The sequence below is a fragment of the Staurois parvus genome, unplaced genomic scaffold, assembly GCF_062004578.1.
Source record: "Staurois parvus isolate SC_StPar_1 unplaced genomic scaffold, SC_StPar_1.0 ptg000719l, whole genome shotgun sequence".
Classification (NCBI taxonomy): Eukaryota; Metazoa; Chordata; class Amphibia; order Anura; family Ranidae; genus Staurois; species Staurois parvus.
In genome coordinates, this window is record NW_028318515.1 from 859,985 (window position 1) to 879,321 (window position 19,337).

At 43.3% G+C, this 19,337-nt stretch overlaps 1 protein-coding gene and 1 pseudogene across 2 annotated transcripts in view; both read right to left on the bottom strand.

The window, feature by feature from the left end:
* Window positions 1-211: 211 nt before the first annotated feature.
* Window positions 212-370, bottom strand: LOC149445528 (U2 spliceosomal RNA; annotated as a pseudogene).
* A 6,896-nt stretch (window positions 371-7,266) lies between these two features.
* The window catches only part of KNTC1 (kinetochore associated 1), a 306,855-nt gene continuing 294,784 nt past the window's right edge, over window positions 7,267-19,337 (bottom strand). Inside the window, exons 63-64 of one of the 2 annotated variants that reach the window (XM_089653667.1) lie at window positions 8,172-8,262; window positions 7,267-7,721 (exon numbers count right to left, since the gene is read on the bottom strand). In XM_089653667.1, coding sequence (XP_089509793.1) covers window positions 7,704-7,721; window positions 8,172-8,262 — 109 coding nt within the window. In that variant the 3' untranslated portion in view covers window positions 7,267-7,703. The remainder of the gene's footprint in view (window positions 7,722-8,171; window positions 8,263-19,337) is intronic. The other variant, XM_089653668.1, reaches the window with a different exon arrangement.

Consider the following 19,337-nt stretch of genomic DNA (forward strand, 5'->3'; position numbering starts at 1 on the left):
CATCTTCACACTGTGGGGTCCCACACCCAGGTGTTACTAGTGGCACCCCTGAGGGCGTCTACTCAGGGGGCACTGAGTTTGCAGACTTTCTGCCTTCCCAGCCCCTGGCCAGACAAGGTAGATCCGTCCAAATCAGGAGGTACTGGGTCCTTCAGACGTTCCAAAGGGGAATTACTCCCAGGCCCCAGCTTCTACTCGTGGGCATCCCGGTTTCTGTTCCCCCCGTAATAGCCATCCAGACCCCATCATACCAGTGAGGGTACTATACAACAGCCATCCCCGCAAAGCTAGAATGGCCGGGAGCACCCCCACTGGACACTGATAAGAACAGATACTACACTTGATCTTAGCCAAAAGGCCGAGAAGCTATCTGGAACCACCTCAGTAGGAACACATAATATTTAGCCTGTCATGTGAATCTGTGAGTTTGAAAATGCATCCAAGATCGCATATTTGTGGACCAGGGCAGCTTCATTCACGCCTGGGTGCTTTGGGATCACAACAGAATCACTGTGACCGCAAACGCAGGTTCAGGTGCCATTATTTTCAATGGCGCCTAAAACGTGGTGTGGTTTTGCCATGATTGTCATGTGGCAAATTCCATCACGTCAAGCTTATTGCCCAAAAGTTGCCTTGCCCTGGGTGCTGACAAACTATGCTAGAAAAAAAACTGGCACCTAACATTTCTAGCTAGCTCCTAGATTCAAAGCAAATTTGTCAAGGCCTGATGCACCCCTTTAAATGACGTCAGACCAGGCTTAGGACAGTAGAAGCAACTTTTACTTAAGCATTTTGCATAACCAGTTCAACATGAACATTGTTAATGAAAGTCTCCTAACTCACTATATTAGGGCTGCCCAGGCATACCTCAATAAAGTAGTAGTCCATACTTGGTATTCCCTAGGAACAAGCAGATCTCCGGACTCCCAATGCTTTCCGACAGACTGCAAGGCGCAGCAGTCCTCCTCACCTTTCTGCAGCAATCACGGGGTATTCTCTTGAACGGTACTCCCTGGAACCCATCCTTCCCCTTTTTATATAATAGAGCGGATAGGCTGGGTACAAAAAGCCCAGGAACAGCAATGTACATTAACTCTTTCCCCAGCCTGGGCCGACTTCCTAGCTAGCATTCTGAAGGCAACCTGCCTACAGGCCTAAACTATTTATCAGATTGTAATACTGACTCTACACACCAGAAGGATGAGGTAAATAAGTCAATAATCAAGTAAAAGTCAAACATACCCAATACTGCAGCTTCTGGATGACTGCATCCACAGCAATGTTCCCATGTAGAAATAATATTATCTGTCTGTTGTAAACACACCTGTAGTTATAGGACAATACATCTGTACAGTACTATTAACCTCTTCTAAAGTAATTTTCCAGATTGTATCTTTAGGACAACATTTACTATACTAAGCACACAGCATCAATGAACGTTTACACGTTTGTTGTTGCTGTGCTTTTAGCAAAGAACGTTTGCTTATTCTGCTATGCATATGTATCCCTCAGGAACTGCAAAGTATACACTGAGTGATACAGTTTTGTTAGGAAGATGGATGACAGTGACAAAAAGAAAAAAAAAGTGTTTTGCCTTTTGATTTCCAATATACACTAAAATAAACCATTATTCTTGTTAATGCCTTTTATGTGAAATACAACTTGTCAGCTTTTGACAGTCATGGGTACCTGGAGCCCTGGCAAATGACCATTTACTGTCAGGTTATCACTTGCTGTTTTTCGTTTGCTTGTTAATAGTGCAATGGCAAAGCATGAAAAGGAATATAAACTATTCATGTTGCAATGAACATATGATGATGACACTCTCAGCCTCATCCTGCTCAAAGATTTTCCAGGTCTCAGGACTGCAATCTGGGTGCCAGCAGGCTGCCAGCTAGTAGACTGAGCGAGCTCAACATGTGGTTTAGTTAACCAGTTACACTACCACCAGGTATTTGAGGGAATACCAATCATTCACAATATCTACAATAACACTTATAACTTTTAATAATGTCTGTATGATACACTGTCACAACAGACAGGAGTATTTCAGAGATATACAAGCTGGCAGCACTCTTCAAAGAGACAGGGATTCTTTAAGTACTGCCTTGGTGCTTTAGAAATAATTTTAAAATATTAAGTAAACAGGTAAAACAGCACAAACAGAAAACAAAAAGGGATTAAGAAGAAAAGTGCATAATCAAAGTCCTGAGTTCTGTGGGTTCCAGCAATGTCCAGTCAATGGAAATAAGATAGAGCAGTGTTGGTTTCAACAAAATAAACCTGGGCTGATGTTTTTAGTTTGATGATAAAGGACAGCTCCAGACTGCTAATGCATTCTTTCTTCTGGTGGGCAAAATGACCTGGCCAATCAAGTGGTCTGAGGGGTGGCCGATGGGAGGTCAGTATTTATGAACATACATCTGCCATTCCCTCATGTACAGGTTTCAACACATTAACATCTTCAAATACCTACAGCTACATTCTGGTACCCAGCATATTATCATCCAGTATGGGATTACCTTTGGAATGAATACAAATATGATTGGTATCCAATGCATATTTCACCTAGGAGATGCAATTTGCCTCACCTGCCTTTGCTAATAATGGTAATTAATTGATACAGGTAAATATGTTCTCATTTTCACAGTAATGATATCAGCTCAGGAGTTATGAAACCCTTTGTTGACTTTATGGGTAGAGATAGCCAGCCAGGAATGTGTATTTTGCTTAACTACAAGCTAAACTATTTTAAAATAGGGCCCTAAAGTCAGACTGATGCTATTAGCAAAGACCAATATCTACTTAAGGTTTTTAATTACATAGGCAGGCCATAGATTATGCAGTTTACCCATGGTGGAAGCAAAGAAAACTGCTTGATTCCCCTATCAACAGTGTTGATGGGGGAATCCCTCCTGGACCGTCTTTTCCTTAATTGCTTAGGACCGGTTAATGGGGTTTATGAAGGGCTAAATCATTAGAAAATGGTTGGAAAAAGGGCACTGTGTTTGCATGTGTGCAGTGTGTGGGACTCCAGAGTATAGATCATGAGTGGAGAAAATGGTTGTTACAGCTTTCTCCAGATTTTGGTATTCCTGGATTGGGCTCCGTAGTTTGGCGATTTCAGTGTCTTGGGGGGGGGGAAGAAATCTTCAACTCCGTGTCTAGATTTTGGTGAAAACCAGCAGGGTGTGTGTCCCGGTGCACACAGCCATTGCTGCTGTTTGGAGAGACAGCCCTGTCAGGAGACCTGGTTGTTCCTATCAGAGACTGCATCCCTTGTGTGGGGGACTTCTTGTCCAAAGGATCGAGCGTTGCAACAGCTACGCAGGCCAGGGAGATCAAGAGAGGATCTGGGGGTTGAAAAAACAAAGGCGGCTAGTGGGTCCAGGGGGCAGAATAAAGTCTGGAAGTCTCGGAGAGCAAACCTAAGGCGGCTGGTGAACCGTATTTTGGAGGCCAGGCGCGAGGTACTGCAACTAAGGCTAAGGGAGCCTGAGGAAATGTGGTCAGACAGACCATTGCTAACAGTGGTGGAGCTGCTGAATGTAGCCAGGTGGGCTAGCATTTCTTGTTAACTAATACTTTGTGAAGCTGAAGCCCCTGCGCGGGAAACCTTGAAAAGACTATGGGTTTGATTTACTAAAACTGGAGAGTGCAAAATCTGGTGCAGCTCTGTATTGAAACCAACCAGCTTCCAGGTTTTATTGTCAAAGCTTAATTGAACAAGCTGAAGTTAGAAACTGATTGGCTGCCATGCACAGCTGAACCACATTCCGAGTGCTCCAGTTTTACTAAATCAACCCCTTTGTTTTTTCATTTAAATAAATGTGGGCCGACAAGCCTTTAACAGCCATTTCGGACTAGCATGGACTCACTTAAAAAAAACCCTCACATCTACCACTGAGCTAAACACCCCCCAAGATTACAGAGTGTATTGATAATTGTTTGGAATGTGGCTACATGTTTTTTAATTATAGGAGATGCAGTCCTTGTGTACCCTCCTTGGGGGGAGTATAGGATCCATCTAACGATGCCTTTACAGACAGAATTCAATCTGAGTCTAACCTGTGATGCAACCTGGTGAATTTTAACATAAGGGTATCCTGGTGTTCCTAAATTGGTTTTGGGGTTGCCCAGACCTCATTGTCATCACAGTATGCAAGCAAAAATTAGGTGTATTCTACAGTAGGTGGAGTGATAAGGGATCTTAGTTTTAAAATAATCTTTAGAAAACTGAAATTCAGTGAAATTCTCCAGAACCTTTATTTGTAAACCAGCCCTTGGTATAGTTCTGTTGGTAGAGTGGAACTCATTCAGTAACATTCTAGAGACTTCTGCATCCCTTCTTGGAACATCAGCACCTTGTACCTCGTAATTTATCATTTCGGGATTTTCTGCCTCCACCTTTAGAGCAGAATATTTTCTCCATGGTAAAAACTGGAACCTTGGAGACATACCCTATAGATTTATTCTGTTCCTATTGACTCAGTAGAATAGGAAGCATTTTCTTCTTCATGGCTGTGGTGGTAAGCAGATAAAGAGGAACATGAGGAACAGAAGTATTTGAACACCCTGCAATTTTGCAAGTTCTCCCACTTAGAAATCATGGAGGGGTCTGAAATTCACATTGTAGGTGCATTCCCACTCAGAGACAGAATTTTTAAAAAAATTCAGGAAATCACATTTTATGATTTTTAAAGAATTTATTTGTCTTGCACTGCTGAACTTAAGTATTTGAACACCTGAGAAAATCAGTGTTAATATTTGGTACAGAAGCCTTTGTTTGCAATTACAGAGGTCAAACGTTTCCTGTAGTTCTTGACCAGGTTTGCACACACTGCAACAGGGATTTTGGCCCACTCCTCCACACAGATCTCCTCTAGATCTGTCAGGTTTTGGGGCTGTCGCTGAGCAACACAGAGTTTCAGCTCCCTCCAAAGATGTTCTATTGGATTTAGGTCTGGAGACTGGCTAGGCCACTCCAGAACCTTGATATGCTTCTTACGGAGCCACTCCTTGGTTATCCTGGCTGTGTGCTTCGGGTCGTTGTCATGTTGGACTACCCAGCCACAACCCATCTTCAATACTCTGACTAAGGGAAGGAGGTTGTTGCTCAAAATCTCACAATAAATGGCCCCATTCATTCTCTCCTTAATACAGTGCAGTCGTCCTGTCCCCTTCACAAAAAAGCACCCCCCCCAAAGCATGATGTTACCACCCCCATGCTTCACAGTAGGGATGGTGTTCTTGGGATGCAACTCATCCTTTTTCCTCCAAACACGACGAGTGAAGTTTAGACCAAAAAGTTCTACTTTGGTCTCATCTGACCACATGACGGGCCTGGACATGTGATGACTTGAGCAGGGGAACCTTCCGTGCAATGCATGATTTGAAACCATGACGGCGTAGTGTTCAACCGACAGTGACCTTTGAAACTGTGGTCCCAGCTCTCTTCATGTCATTGACCAGCTCCTCCCTTGTAGTTCTGGGCTGATTCCTCACCTTCCTTATCAGTGATACCCCACGAGGTGAGATCTTGCATGGAGCCCCAGTCCGAGGGAGACTGACAGTCGTCTTTAGCCTCTTCCATCTTCTAACAATTGCTCCAACAGTTGATCTATTTTCACCAAGCTGCTTGGCAATTGCCCCCAGCCTTGTGGAGATCCACAATTTTGTCTCTGGTGTCTTTTGACAGCTCTTTGGTCTTGCCCATGGTAGTAGTTGGTGTGTGACTGACTGTGGGGTGGACAGGTGTCTTTACAGAGCTCAGACAGGTGCTACTAAGTTAGATTAATGAGTGGAGTAGAGGTGGACTTTTTAAAGGCACAGTAACAGGTCTTTGAGAGCCAGAATTCTTGCTGTTTCTTAGGTGTTCAAATACTTATGTTCAGCAGTGCAAGACAAATACATTCTTTAAAAATCATACAATGTGATTTCCTGAATTTTTTTTTTTTTAAATTCTGTCACTCAGAGTGGGAATGCACCTACAATGTGAATTTCAGACCCCTCCATGATTTCCAAGTGGGAGAACTTGCAAAATTGCAGGGTGTTCAAATACTTCGGTTCCTCACTGTATTTCATGACTGTCTATCCTCACTTAAAGCAGAGGTCCAGTCAAAATAAAAAAAACATAAAAGTCAGCAGCTACAAAAACTGTAGCTGATTTTTTTTTAAAAAACAGACAGACACTCTCCTGTCTCTCGATCCTGTAGCGTCTTCACAACGGCCGGGTTCCTCGGCAGTCTTCTCTCCCTAGCGATGCCATCTTCAGTGTGGGCACCGGGTGTGACATCTTGCGTTCTGTAGTCTTCTGGGACCTGTCACGTGTCCCAGAAGACTACGGGGAGGGAGTGTTGGGGAGGGCAACGTCTGTTTCTGATCGCCTACTCCCCTTAACAGGGAGTGGGGAATGAAGCCTTAAAGCGGAACTTCTGACTTTGGGTAGAGCTCCGCTTTAAGTTAATCCCTGAAGGTCTGGTTGTCACATTCACACTGTGGATTTTTATCATATCACTGACTATCTTTTATTTACTTCTCATTTAGTATTAGGAGAGACAAACAAAACACTCAGTGGGAGCTTTAACTTGAACTGGGATGAAAGTATTAAAATCTGCTTGCATTGTGTTGTCATCCAACTAATCATTCCCCTCATTATTATATTGATCTGCACACACTGCATTGTAAGATAGCTGAAATGTTTCAAGGATAAATTAACCATTAAAACCATGATATTGGTTTCTTTTGTGCTCATCTCTCCCCCAATTACACAGTTGCTACTATCGTAGTTGTCATATTCAAACATATAGCAATATGCTAACTATATGAAGCCTTGTTCACAGCAAATCTCACCAACAGTGTGCTAAAACCCATTGGCCATTTACATTTCAAGCCCTTGCTTTATTTTAAAAAAAAAAAAAAAAAAAAAAAACACTAACCAGTGCCTGTAATACATAGAAAAAGAAAACAGAAGTTACAATCAAATATTGATGAAGTCCATGTTTGTCATGTTGCCATGAGGTCATGTTCAGTACTGATATAAACAGAGATTCAATTTTATGAGCATTTACTAAGTTTTACTAAGCAACTAGGAAGGAAAAGAATGGGGGACCAAGGACCTTTGCACACTTTTTTCGTGGACATGTTTAACTAATAAAAGGAAGGTACAGTATGTATGCATTTTTACTGCCTGTGCAGGCTAGATTTTCAAGAACAGCAAGATTATCCTACGTTTTGTATACAGTAACTAGAAACAGAGATGAAAACTTAATTGGAGATCATTGTACCTTTATTGCAACCACTTGCTAATTATAAATGGAAGAGATACTTTTGACAGCCAATCTTTATTTAAATGGATTTAGGCCAGAAACAAACATATAAAACGTATTCCGAAGCATAATATAAAGCTTCTTAGAAATAATACAGACGATTGTGCTGTATGACAAATTAAACTAGTAAACAATGTACAGTATAATATACAAAGATTACAAACAAGGCACATATAAAAACAGAAAAGCTTACATACACACAATCTATCCATGGGAAGATGCAAATACAGACATTAAGACCTAGGAATAATAAACTTCATATTTAATGATGCCTTGATTTTTCTTTTTTCCTATTTTCTGTAGACAGAAAACCTCAAACATTCAATCTCCTGGCTCCACTGTTGTCCTTTCTGAAAATGCATACTTTTAGGATGTTTAATCCCTTAGAAAGGTCTGTAAAAAAAGTAATTGTAAAAAAAAATAGCCAATTCATTCTACAGTATATCAGACAATAACAAAGGCAAGTAGAATAACGTCATTAGAAAATAAACATAAGTATTAACTGTGCAGCAGTTTTTTGGTAAAGTTGAACCATGCCTTTAAGCTCTCGTTCACACTACATGCAAATTAGAAATTGTGCGACCTCACTTGAAGTTGCATGTTCTCAAAGTCCCATGTCAATGCAACTTGCAAACACCTGTGCAACTTCATGCACAGATGTCTATGCAAGTCCAATCCAAAATTGAGAAAAGTAGTGCAGGAACTACTTTTCAAATCGGTGCAACTCCGACGAAGTCGCACTGATTAGAACGGTTCCATTGCCGATTACTGGATGCGATTTGAACAGTCAAATCACATGACAAGTCGCATTACTGTGAACCAGGGATAACCGTCATACAATACCTTCACAATGTCCAGGGATGTTGCATCTCTTGGATAAGGTTTTCCACAACGATTTAGACATTCTATTACAAGTTCAGCAGCATCTTCTAAACTAAAAGAAAAACCCCTCATAAACAATATAATTTAAAAATTTCACTTAAGCTTTAAACAATGACTATATGTTCGAAATGAAAGAGCACATTTCTTACTGAAGGTACACAAAGACCTGATCACAACAGCTTCACAAAAGTAGCCCCTGCCAGAAACTAACATTTTCGCTCTCTCCTTGGGCCATCTCTAATCAACTAGTGGACCTCTCCTCCAATGTTTAGACCAGGGGTGTCCAACCTTTTGACCTTCCTGGACCACACTGGAAGAAGAATGGTCTTGCACCACAAATAAAATACACTAACAATAAGGGCAAATGGGTGCTTGATCTACAGCTGCAGCACTGTCACAACATATTCCAAAACAGAGGATCGGTAACTATGTAAATGCTCATTAAAATCTTTTATTCCAGCATTCCAAAGAAAATCACAACCTTACAATAGATGTAACATCTCTGTATCTAAGGCTGTGTTTTCTTTGGAATGTTTCAATAAAAGACTTTAATGAGCATATATATATAGTTGCCAATTCTCTGTTTTGGCAACGCAAATCTGAGAGGGCAACCTTAGCACCCCCTAGATCCAGCCATGTGGCATTTACTTCCCTGGTACTAGCGGGAGTCCCTGCATCTGCTGCTGCTGGTACTATTGCAAATACAGCAACCCGGCATTCCTCCAGACAGTATCTTTGCTGAGGAGAGCTGGATGTCCGGAATGTCATCAAATCTGTGTCCTTTTAAGGCCTTTCTTAAATTTTGTAACCAGCCAAAAGCCGCAAGATGCTAGGTAAGGGGACTAAGGTGGTTGGTCAAGTTTCAGGATGGATTTCTGGGCCAAGAACTCACAAACACTTAACGTGTCATATGTAGGAGCATTGTCATGGTGAATCTACTTGTCAGGCCAGAGTTCAAGTCTGTTACTCTGTTATTTGGAAATTCTGAAAATTTCAATGTTGGTTAACCGGTGTACCATGTTCTTTAACTTCTTGCCGACCGCGCATAGCCGAATGACGGCTTCACCGCGGCCGGCCAGTTCTGAGTGGACGTCATATGACGTCCTCCCAGAACGCGCTCTCCTGCGCGCCCCAGGGGGCGCGCACCCGGCGATCTCCGCGATCGCTGTGTCCTACGGACACAGCTGATCACGTGATGTGGTGAAAGGCCGATCCCACCGGCCTTTTACCACGTGATCAGCGGTGTCCAATGACACGCTGATCACAGGGAAATGCAAGTGCCGGTTCTCGGCTGCACTTTCCTCACGCTGTCAGATCGTGAGGAAAGTACTGCCGAGAACCGGCAGTTGTCAGAGCGGGGATCGGCACCGATCATCAGGGCACTGATGATCAGTGCCCTGATGATCGGTGCCCAGCAGTGACACCCGCAAGTTCCGCCCAGCAGTGCGCCCACTAGCCCCGCCCACCCGTTCCCAGCAGTGCCCCCACCTGTGCCCCCACCTGTGCCCAGCAGTGCCCCTACCTGTGCCACTCTGCAGTGCCACCTACCTGTGCCCAGAAGTGCCACCTACATGTGCCCAGCAGTGCCACCCACCTGTGCCCACCCACCAGTGCCACCCACCAGTGCAGCCCAGCAGTGCTGCCAGTCAGTGCCACCAGTCAGTGCCCAGGGGTTGTGCCAGTCAGTGCCGTCTATCAGTACCCATCATCAGTGTCACCTATCAGTGCCGCCTATCAGTGCTGCATATCAGTGCCGCCTATCCGTGACCCCTAATTAGTGCTGTCTATCAGTGCCGCCTATCCGTGCCACCTCATTAGTACTGCCTATTAGTGCCCTTTAGTGCTGCCTATCAGTGCCCATCAGTGCCGCCTCATCAACGCAAATCAGTGAAGGAGAAAAAATACCTGTTTGAAAAATTTTATAAAAGAAACAAACTTTTTTTTTTTTTTCAAATTTTTTGCACTTTTTTTAATTTATAGCGCAAAAAGTAAAGCGCCCAGTGGCGATTAAATACCATCAAAAGAAAGCTCTATTTGTGAGAAAAAAATGATCAAAATTTCATATGGGTACAATGTTGCATGACCGCGCAATTGTCAATCAAAGTGCGGCAGCGCTGAAAGCTGAAAATTGGCCTGGTAAGGAAGGGGGTATAAGTGCCTGGTAGGCAAGTGGTTAAACTCGTAGTGAACTATTCCCTTGTGATAAAAAAAAAAAAAAAAAAAAACCACACCAGTATGGTTTTGAACGGAGAGAAATATGCATGCTTTCTGCGGGAGAGGTGAATTCTTTGTTTTCCACTGCATACTCTGGTGTTTTGTTTCAGGATCATACTGGAAACACCATGTTTCATCACTGGTAATAACATTATGAAACACCTCTGCATTCTTCAAAAGATTGCATGAAATTTAAAGAGAATGTTTTTTCTGATCTTCTGTCAAGATTCAATGCACCATCTTTGTGGAAAGCTTTCTCATTCCCAAATCCTCTGTTAGAATCTGCTGCACTGTTTCCCTGTTCATGTTCACTTCTTCTGCCATCATTTGCACAATCACTCTTCGATCTGAGAGTACAAGGGTTTGCACTCTGTCCACATTTGCATCCATCCTTTGTGTTTTTGGCTGCACTCTTTTTTCTTTGTTTCCTTGGGTCACTGTGGACATCTTCTTGCCCTTACTTACACCACCTATGCCATTCAAAAACACTATTTCTTCATGTAAAGTATTACTCGCACTTTTGCCATTTTTCATGCAAAATTTTATGTTAATCCGGCAATTAATTTTATGTCCTATGGCTTCAGTTTATACCAATGCACTGCATTGCTGTGAAAAAAGTAGGACATTTGCAATGCCCTGCAGCACATTAGAATTACATGCAGCTGGGAAAAACGCAAGCAGTGAATGATAACTGTCACAGGTTCTTGTGCTCTCAACCTGGCTGGTATCATAATTGATCATATGTGAAGTATGGTGGAATCTGCAGATCAAACAGAGGCTAAGATGGCAGTTTCCTTGGCTGTAAAAAGGATGGGGGATTTAGTTCCACTTTAACTTGTACAAGCTGGTGCGAATGAGCTCCTATACTCTTTGCTATCACCACTGAGAATGAATTATTTGACAGTACATGCAGCTAAAGTGGGCAGAGATGGCTTGTTTTAAAGGATAAGTTCACCTTTTTCCCCATATAAATTCCAGCTCCCCTATGTACCAATATAGCATTAATGTACTTCTTTTGTAGAAATTCAAAAGTTTTCCATTTTTTCTACACACCTTTATGTCAGTGTCCAGATGGCTGTATAAAGAAAGCTTCTCTATCACTTCTGCCTTAATTCCTGCAGCAACTTTAGGTCATGACACAGGAAGGAATTGACCAGCTGACACCATTAGCACACACCCTGCATCATCTACCGTCCTACCTACCACCCACATGCAGGTGCACAACTATCAAATGAAATGCAATCAATCAGCGATCACTGTTCTCGCTAAACACACAGGCATCCATTTTTCGTTTCTACCCTAACTTTCATCTTGCACAAATCATTAATTTGGCAGTATGTGCTGAGATATCAGATAACAGCCTATGTGGATAGAACTGTAGAATTGAAAACAGGAACCAACAACAGTGTAAAAAATCTTCTAAAGACTGTAGAGCACTGTGTCAACCTTTAAGCTTGCAAATTCATGTTGATACAGAAAGGAAGGCAGAGCATAAGAGCAGCATTAGCTGCTTTCCTCAGGAGAGCAAATAGGATTTATGACAGGGACTGTGGATATGTAATTTTTCCTGGTGTCTCTCCATGTCAGTACTAATGCATATGGCTCCATCCCCCTGACCCTTGGACAGCCCTCCAATGAAGTAATAAAGGCTTTCCTCACCCATGCAGGTGCATTTTTTTTTTGTCCTCTGCGAAGACCCAGGAGGCTCACACGCACAATTCTTCAAAAAACTCCCTTTTATCCCAGTTCAGCCTCTCCCAGGATGAAGGGGCAGGTATCACTCATAATCAGGACATTATCTGGCCCACCTGTGTAGCTACATACACTACAGCTTGTACCATTTTCATTTTGGGCTTGGCAATATAGGTGTGCATTCATAATAAGCTGCTTTCTTATTGAGCTTAGCAGTAAAGGTTTGTGCAATTTTTCCTGGTTCACCTTCCTCCCTTCTAAGCTGGGTTGACAGGAAACTACATAACTTCCAACACATTCAGCCCCCCGGATGCCCTTTGGCAACCATTTTCAGCAAAGAATGACTTCTGACCTCTGGAATGCATGATGCATTCGGCAGCCATTTTCTTGTGGCCAACATTCCTTTATGGGTCTGACCAGAGTCAGTGCTCTCTGAGTCGAAGGGGAGTCATCTTGCCTAACCTAATCTTTTTAGGCCCAGTTCAACGAATATGGTGGTGTCTGCCACCTCTGGTACAAGTTTGCTCATTTTTGGTCTGCTTTTCACTTCTGCAGCCTAGGGCGAGTCTGGCTTTTATAGTATTACCATTTTGTTCTACCTAGCTGCTTTCTCCATATTTGGTATAGATTTTTATTGCTGTCGAATACCTTTCATTTCTGGTACTTCTGCTATGTATCACTAGTTTTATTTGTACCACAACACTTCATTTGGTGTAGGTTACAGGAATATTTACATTCATCTGTGCTCATTGATTGTTCTGCTGCTGCTTGTTTTTAGCGGTTACATGTCTGCCCAGATTTGTCTTAATCACTATGAATGTGCCCACACCCAAGTGCTACCAATAGCAATAGCCTTGTCACTTTTGTTTTGGCCTCTAAAAGAGTGCGACCATCATTTATCCTCTACTAGTATTTATTGGTCTAATACAGGTGCATCTCAAAATTAGAATATGATCAAAAAGTTCATTTATTTCAGTAATTCGATTCAAAAACTGAAACTCATATTATATAGATTCATTACAAACAGAGTGATATATTTCAAGCATTTCTTTTAATTTTGATGATTATGGCTTACAGCTAGTGAAAACCCAAAATTCAGTATCTCAGAAAATTAGAATATTGTGAAAAAGTTCAATATTGTAGACTCATGGGCCCTGATTCACTATTGGGCGTGGGCGCATATTTATGGGCTTAAGCCCAATTTTCATGGGCGTCCGTCATTTTTTACCCTGCAACCTAATTCACTATTGAGCAGAGCCCATAAGCAGATGCCCAATCTAATTCACAAAAAGACACACGCCCGAAATCAGACTCACAAAACAGACTTGCTAAGAAGCAAGTCTAAAACCATGAAAAATCACTGCAGAGACATGTTCACTTAGAAATTTGCTTTGCCAAATATCAGGACTTCACTTTAAACAATATCTGCTATTTCCAAAAAAATTAAAAATGTGTTAAAAATCGTTTTTTTCAAGGAAATCGACACAGTAAAAATCTAGAAGCCCGTGCAGTGTCTTTGGCAGATACAACTGAGCATGTGCAGAACACATTTTAGACTTCTGCCATGGGCGTTTGCTTTTTAGCCACTGACTAATAGTGAATCTGATTGTGGATTCCTCTGAGAGCCGGCACTCGGTCGCGACTATTGTGTTTAATAAACAGCACTCGGCATATCTTCATGTAATCTAACTAGATTTCCTTAGTTCTAGTGATTCTATTTTTGTTTCTTATCCTTTATAATTATTTCTGTAATGATTTTACTTATTTCAAAGGTCTAGATAATATTTATTTTGACAGCTGAATGTAAAAATAAAGGTCCACAATAAAAAAAAAAAAACAGCGTGGGTCCCCCCTCTCATCCATACCAAGCCCTTCAGGTCTGGTATGGATATTAAGGGGGAACTCCACGCTGAAATTTAAAAAAAAAAACAGCGTGGGTCCCCCTCAATATCCATACCAGACCCTTATCCGAGCATGCAGCCCGGCAGGTCAGGAAAGGGGGGGGACGAGCGAGCGCCCCCCCCTCCTGAACCATACCAGGCCACATGCCCTCAACATGGGGGGGGTGCTTTGAGGCAGGGGGGCTCCCCCCCCAAAGCACCTTGTCCCCATGTTGATGAGGACAAGGGCCTCTTCCCCACAACCCTGGCCGGTGGTTGTGGGGGTCTGCGGGCGGGGGGCTTATCAGAATCTGGAAGCCCCCTTTAACAAGGGGGCCCCCAGATCCCGGCCCCCCCCCTACGTGAACGAGTCTGCGGTAGATGCTCCCACAGACTCCTTCACAAAAAAAAAAAGTGTGGTGTAAAAAAAACACAGTACAGGGTCTTTGACAAGTCCTTTATTAAAACAATGTCCCCCGAAGTAGATCCAACGTCAATCACGGCGGCGGCGGCGGCAGGGACCCGAAAAAAAAAAAAAAAAAAAAAAAGGTTCCGCTCCCGTCGGAGGCTTCCAGCCATGTGAAGAAGAGGCTAGCTGACAGTTCTTATATAGGTATGGGGCGGGGCCAGCCGGGCACATCATCCCCGCCCCTTACCTATTTGAGAAATGTCACCCTGTCTCTCCGCTGAGGCTAACTAGCTGAATGCAGGAGACAGTCTGACATTTCTTATATAGCTATGGGGCGGGGCCAGCCGGGGACATCATCCGAGTGACCCGCCCCATGTCACATGCTTGCTGTTCCCGGCTGGCCCCGCCCCATAGCTATATAAGAAATGTCAGACTGTCTCCTGCATTCAGCTAGTTAGCCTCAGCGGAGAGACAGGGTGACATTTCTCAAATAGGTAAGGGGCGGGGATGATGTGCCCGGCTGGCCCCGCCCCATACCTATATAAGAACTGTCAGCTAGCCTCTTCTTCACAAGGCTGGGAGCCTCCGACGGGAGCGGAACCTTTTTTTTTTTTCTTTTTTCGGGTCCCTGCCGCCGCCGCCGTGATTGACGTTGGATCTACTTCGGGGGACATTGTTTTAATAAAGGACTTGTCAAAGACCCTGTACTGTGTTTTTTTTACACCACACTTAGTTTTTTTGTGAAGGAGTCTGCGGGACCATGTACCGCAGACTCGTTCACGTAGGGGGGGGGCGGGATCTGGGGGCCCCCTTGTTAAAGGGGGCTTCCAGATTCTGATAAGCCCCCCGCCCGCAGACCCCCACAACCACCGGCCAGGGTTGTGGGGAAGAGGCCCTTGTCCTCATCAACATGGGGACAAGGTGCTTTGGGGGGGGGGAGCCCCCCCTGCCTCAAAGCACCCCCCCATGTTGAGGGCATGTGGCCTGGTATGGTTCAGGAGGGGGGGGGGCGCTCGCTCGTCCCCCCCCTTTCCTGACCTGCCGGGCTGCATGCTCGGATAAGGGTCTGGTATGGATATTGAGGGGGACCCACGCTGTTTTTTTTTTAAATTTCAGCGTGGAGTTCCCCCTTAATACCCATACCAGACCTGAAGGGCTTGGTATGGATGAGAGGGGGGACCCACGCTGTTTTTTTTATTATTTATTTAATTCACGGAAATAATTTAAAATTCAGCTGTCAGTGGGAAACCCCGATGACAGCTGAAACATTCCTTCTGTCCCTGCAGAGAGCTCCGCTATTATATTTGACATTAAAAAGTATAGAGACTGCTACATTGTATCCATTTGTATCCATTCCGGATATAGATGTTTTTATTCGGATACAAATAGATACAATGTTGCAACCTTTATACTTTTTAATGTCAAATATAATAGCGCAGCTCTCTGCAGGGACAGAAGTAATTACTTCGCTATTATATTTGCAGGCCGTAGATGGGGCGAAAATCGAACAATTTTTTTGCCATTGGTGGTAACGTCGGCCCATTGAACAACCGATTTTTTTTTTTTAAAACGGTCAGTTTTCGCCCCATCTAAGGCCTGCATTTTTCTTTTTCTTATTCTTTTTTTTTATTCTTTTTCTTGCAGGTCATGGCTCATGTGCAGATTATTTATCTGTTAAAAGATCAGCCAATTTGCCGATCATTGCAGCTAAAATCGGCCGATCTGCAAAATCGGCCAATTTTTATCCAAATTTACCAATTAAAAAAAGTTGCAAAATCCCCAAAAATGGCTGACCAATTAACCCACTAACGGGCTGAAAATCAGCCGATTTTTTTTGCGGACAATTTTAGACCCATGTAAAGCAGGCCATAGATGGGTCTAAAATCGGCCGATTTTTCTGCCGAAAAGAAAATCGAACGATTTTCGGGCCGTTAGTGGGTTAATTGGTCAGCTGTTTTTCGGGATTTTGGCACATTTTTTTTATCAGTAAATTTGGAACAAAAAATTTTCAACTTTACTGGTAAACAAAATATGCTAAAATCCCAAAAAATGGCTGACCAATTATCCCAATAACGGAAGAGGCCCTTGTCCCCATTAACATGGGGACAAGGTGCTTTGGGGGGGAGCCCCCCTTCCCCAAAGCACCCCCCCATGTTGAGGGCAGGTGGCCTGGTATAGTTCAGGAGGGGGGGCGCTCGCTCGTCCCCCCCCCTTTCCTGACCTGCCGGGCTGCATGCTCGGATAAGGGTCTGGTATGGATTTTGGGGGGATCCCCAAGCTGTTTTTTTTTATTTCAGCGTGGAGTTCCCCCTTAATATCCATACCAGATCCGAAGGGCTTGGTATGGATGGGAGGGGGGACCCCACGCTTTTTTTTTTTTTTTTTACATTCAGCTGTCAGTGGGGAACCCCGCTGACAGTTGAAACATTAACACATGGCTGTCGCTCCTACAATCCCGCATGAGTTATGTTATCAACTCATGCAGCATTTTAGTAGCGAAAACCAATGCAGCGCTCATGTTTCAGCTGTCGGCGGAGTTCCCCACTGACAGTTGATGTAAAAGTATTGCAGGGAATTATAAACAATTTGTAAAAAACCCGGCGTGGGGTCCCCCCTCCCATCCATACTAAGCCCTTCGGGTCTCGTATGGATGTTAAGGGGTAACTCCACGCTGAAATTAAATAAAAAACAGCATGGGGTACCCCCCAAAATCCATAACAGATACTTATCTGAGCATGCAGCCCAGCAGGTCAGGAAAGGGGGGGGGGGACAAGCGAGCGCCTCCCCCCCTCCTGAACCATACCAGGCCACATGCCCATACCAAATTATTCAAACATTTGTAAACAGACCAATTAACTGAAATGGTTTGGCATTTGTACCCCAAATATGACGTTCCCTGAGGCATTGGTAAACCGAGGTACGCCTGTATTAGTATTGCAATCCTTTGTATTGGGATACATAGAACCAACATACATCTGAATTGGCAACATAGCACAACATTTGTGTCACATTGGAGATATCTGGTAGTTACACTGAACTTGCCCAGGGACCTAAGATTGATTCACAGCACAGAAATACAGGCTGGATTAGCAATGTAGCTCCGTGGATTAGTGGTTAGCACTACTGCCTCACAACTCTAGGGTTGTCGGTTTGAATCCCAACCACGGCAAGGTAGTAGCATGATCTCCGTGTGTGGCTGTCTTCAAATAGATGTTCTGGCAACATCTTTGCTTTCTGTCTAAGTGATCCCTAAAATGTGAATTAGAATGAGGCCTTGTCTGTTGAAACACCTTCAAAGCTGCACCTTATGTGAATGTCATACAATGGGGTAAGATAAGAGCCTGGAGCACTAATAGATTTGATAATGATGGTTTACACTCAACCCACTTTTGTGAAGGATTTGGCAAGCAAAGAGCTGACAGAGAGAGAGAGAAGAGCGAGCCAGTGAGATGAAGAAGAGTGAGCGAGAAAAACATACTGAAGAGTGATAAACAGAGACATACAGAAGAGTGAGCGAGAGAGAAGAGCGAGCCAGTGAGACAAAGAAGAGTGAGCGAGAGAGAAAAGACTTGGTTGGTGAATCCACACATCAAACTTGTCACAAATACTGGTATGGATTTTTCCACCAAATGCAAAGCAGACCGCACGCCTTCAAAGATTTATTTCCTTTGTTAATTCTCCTGCTTCGTTCATACTATATGCAAATGAAAATTACTGTTTAAGTTGCCAATTTTACTGTGTTTTCTAGAGAATTACTAACTAGTTGTGTTTTCAATTGTGTGTAGCATTGCGATTTCTATTTGAGTCTAGATGTTAAATTGCTAATAAATGGCCAAAATCTTCAAATACCTTTGAACTCTCACTGCAACAAATGGCGTACGTTAATACACTCACATTCACATTCATTATATCCAATATCAGGTACCATGTCAATTCACAAATCGCACCTGAAATTGCACACCCTGGATGCGACTTGTCATGCGATTGGCATGGCCAGCAACTTGCCCTTTGCATGGCAAATTGCACACAATGTTACTGGGGGCTAACACCACTGTCACATCTAATCCGATGCGGCAATTGCCCAACTTACAGTGAAGTTGCACGAGTTCACAATCCAATTGGATGTGAACAGAGCCTACAGTGGCCAATAGGGTGCGACTTGGTCTACGATTTGCAAGTCGCCTGTAATGCCAATTGCATGGCAATCGCAAACAATGTTACTGGGGGCTACCCGGTCACATTAAAGCAGATTTCTAAGTGGTGTTATTGACACCACAGTCACATCATGTGACTTGCATAGAAGTTGCATGATTTCAAAGTTAGGGTACATGGTGATTTCAAGTGCAATTTGCAAGACAATCGACACCGATCTCTCAGCAAATTGCATGAAAAGTAGTGTATTCATTACTCTATTATTACTTGCGGCTCCAACCAAGTTTGAACCACAACAATATGAACGCTCCAATAGCGTGCACATTGAGTGGGACTTGGCATGTGATTTGCACAACATGCAAGTTGTAAATCGTCTGCAAAGTCGCACCCTATTGTCTGCTATTAGAGTGACCACATGGGTGCGTTTCAAACACTGATTTCTATAGTAGTACATGTACTACTTTAGTGGCAATTTGCATAGAGATCTGTGTCAGATGTCTTGAAAATTGCATTAAAATGGTCAACTTTACTGTAAGTCGCAGGATTTGTAAATCAGCTTTGCCCAGAGTGTAATGTTTGGTGATGTTTGATTTCTGGAGTGTTTTGCCAATTGATGGGAAATTCACCATACTAGTCAAATCGATTTGTCATTTTCAGTATTGCATACAAGATGTGGTCATGTGACTGTCTTAACTCATGCGAGAATCTGGAGGGAATTGTGACCATAGTAGCAATAACGGTTCCAATTGGGGTTCCCTTTCACATCCCTGCTCAATGTTC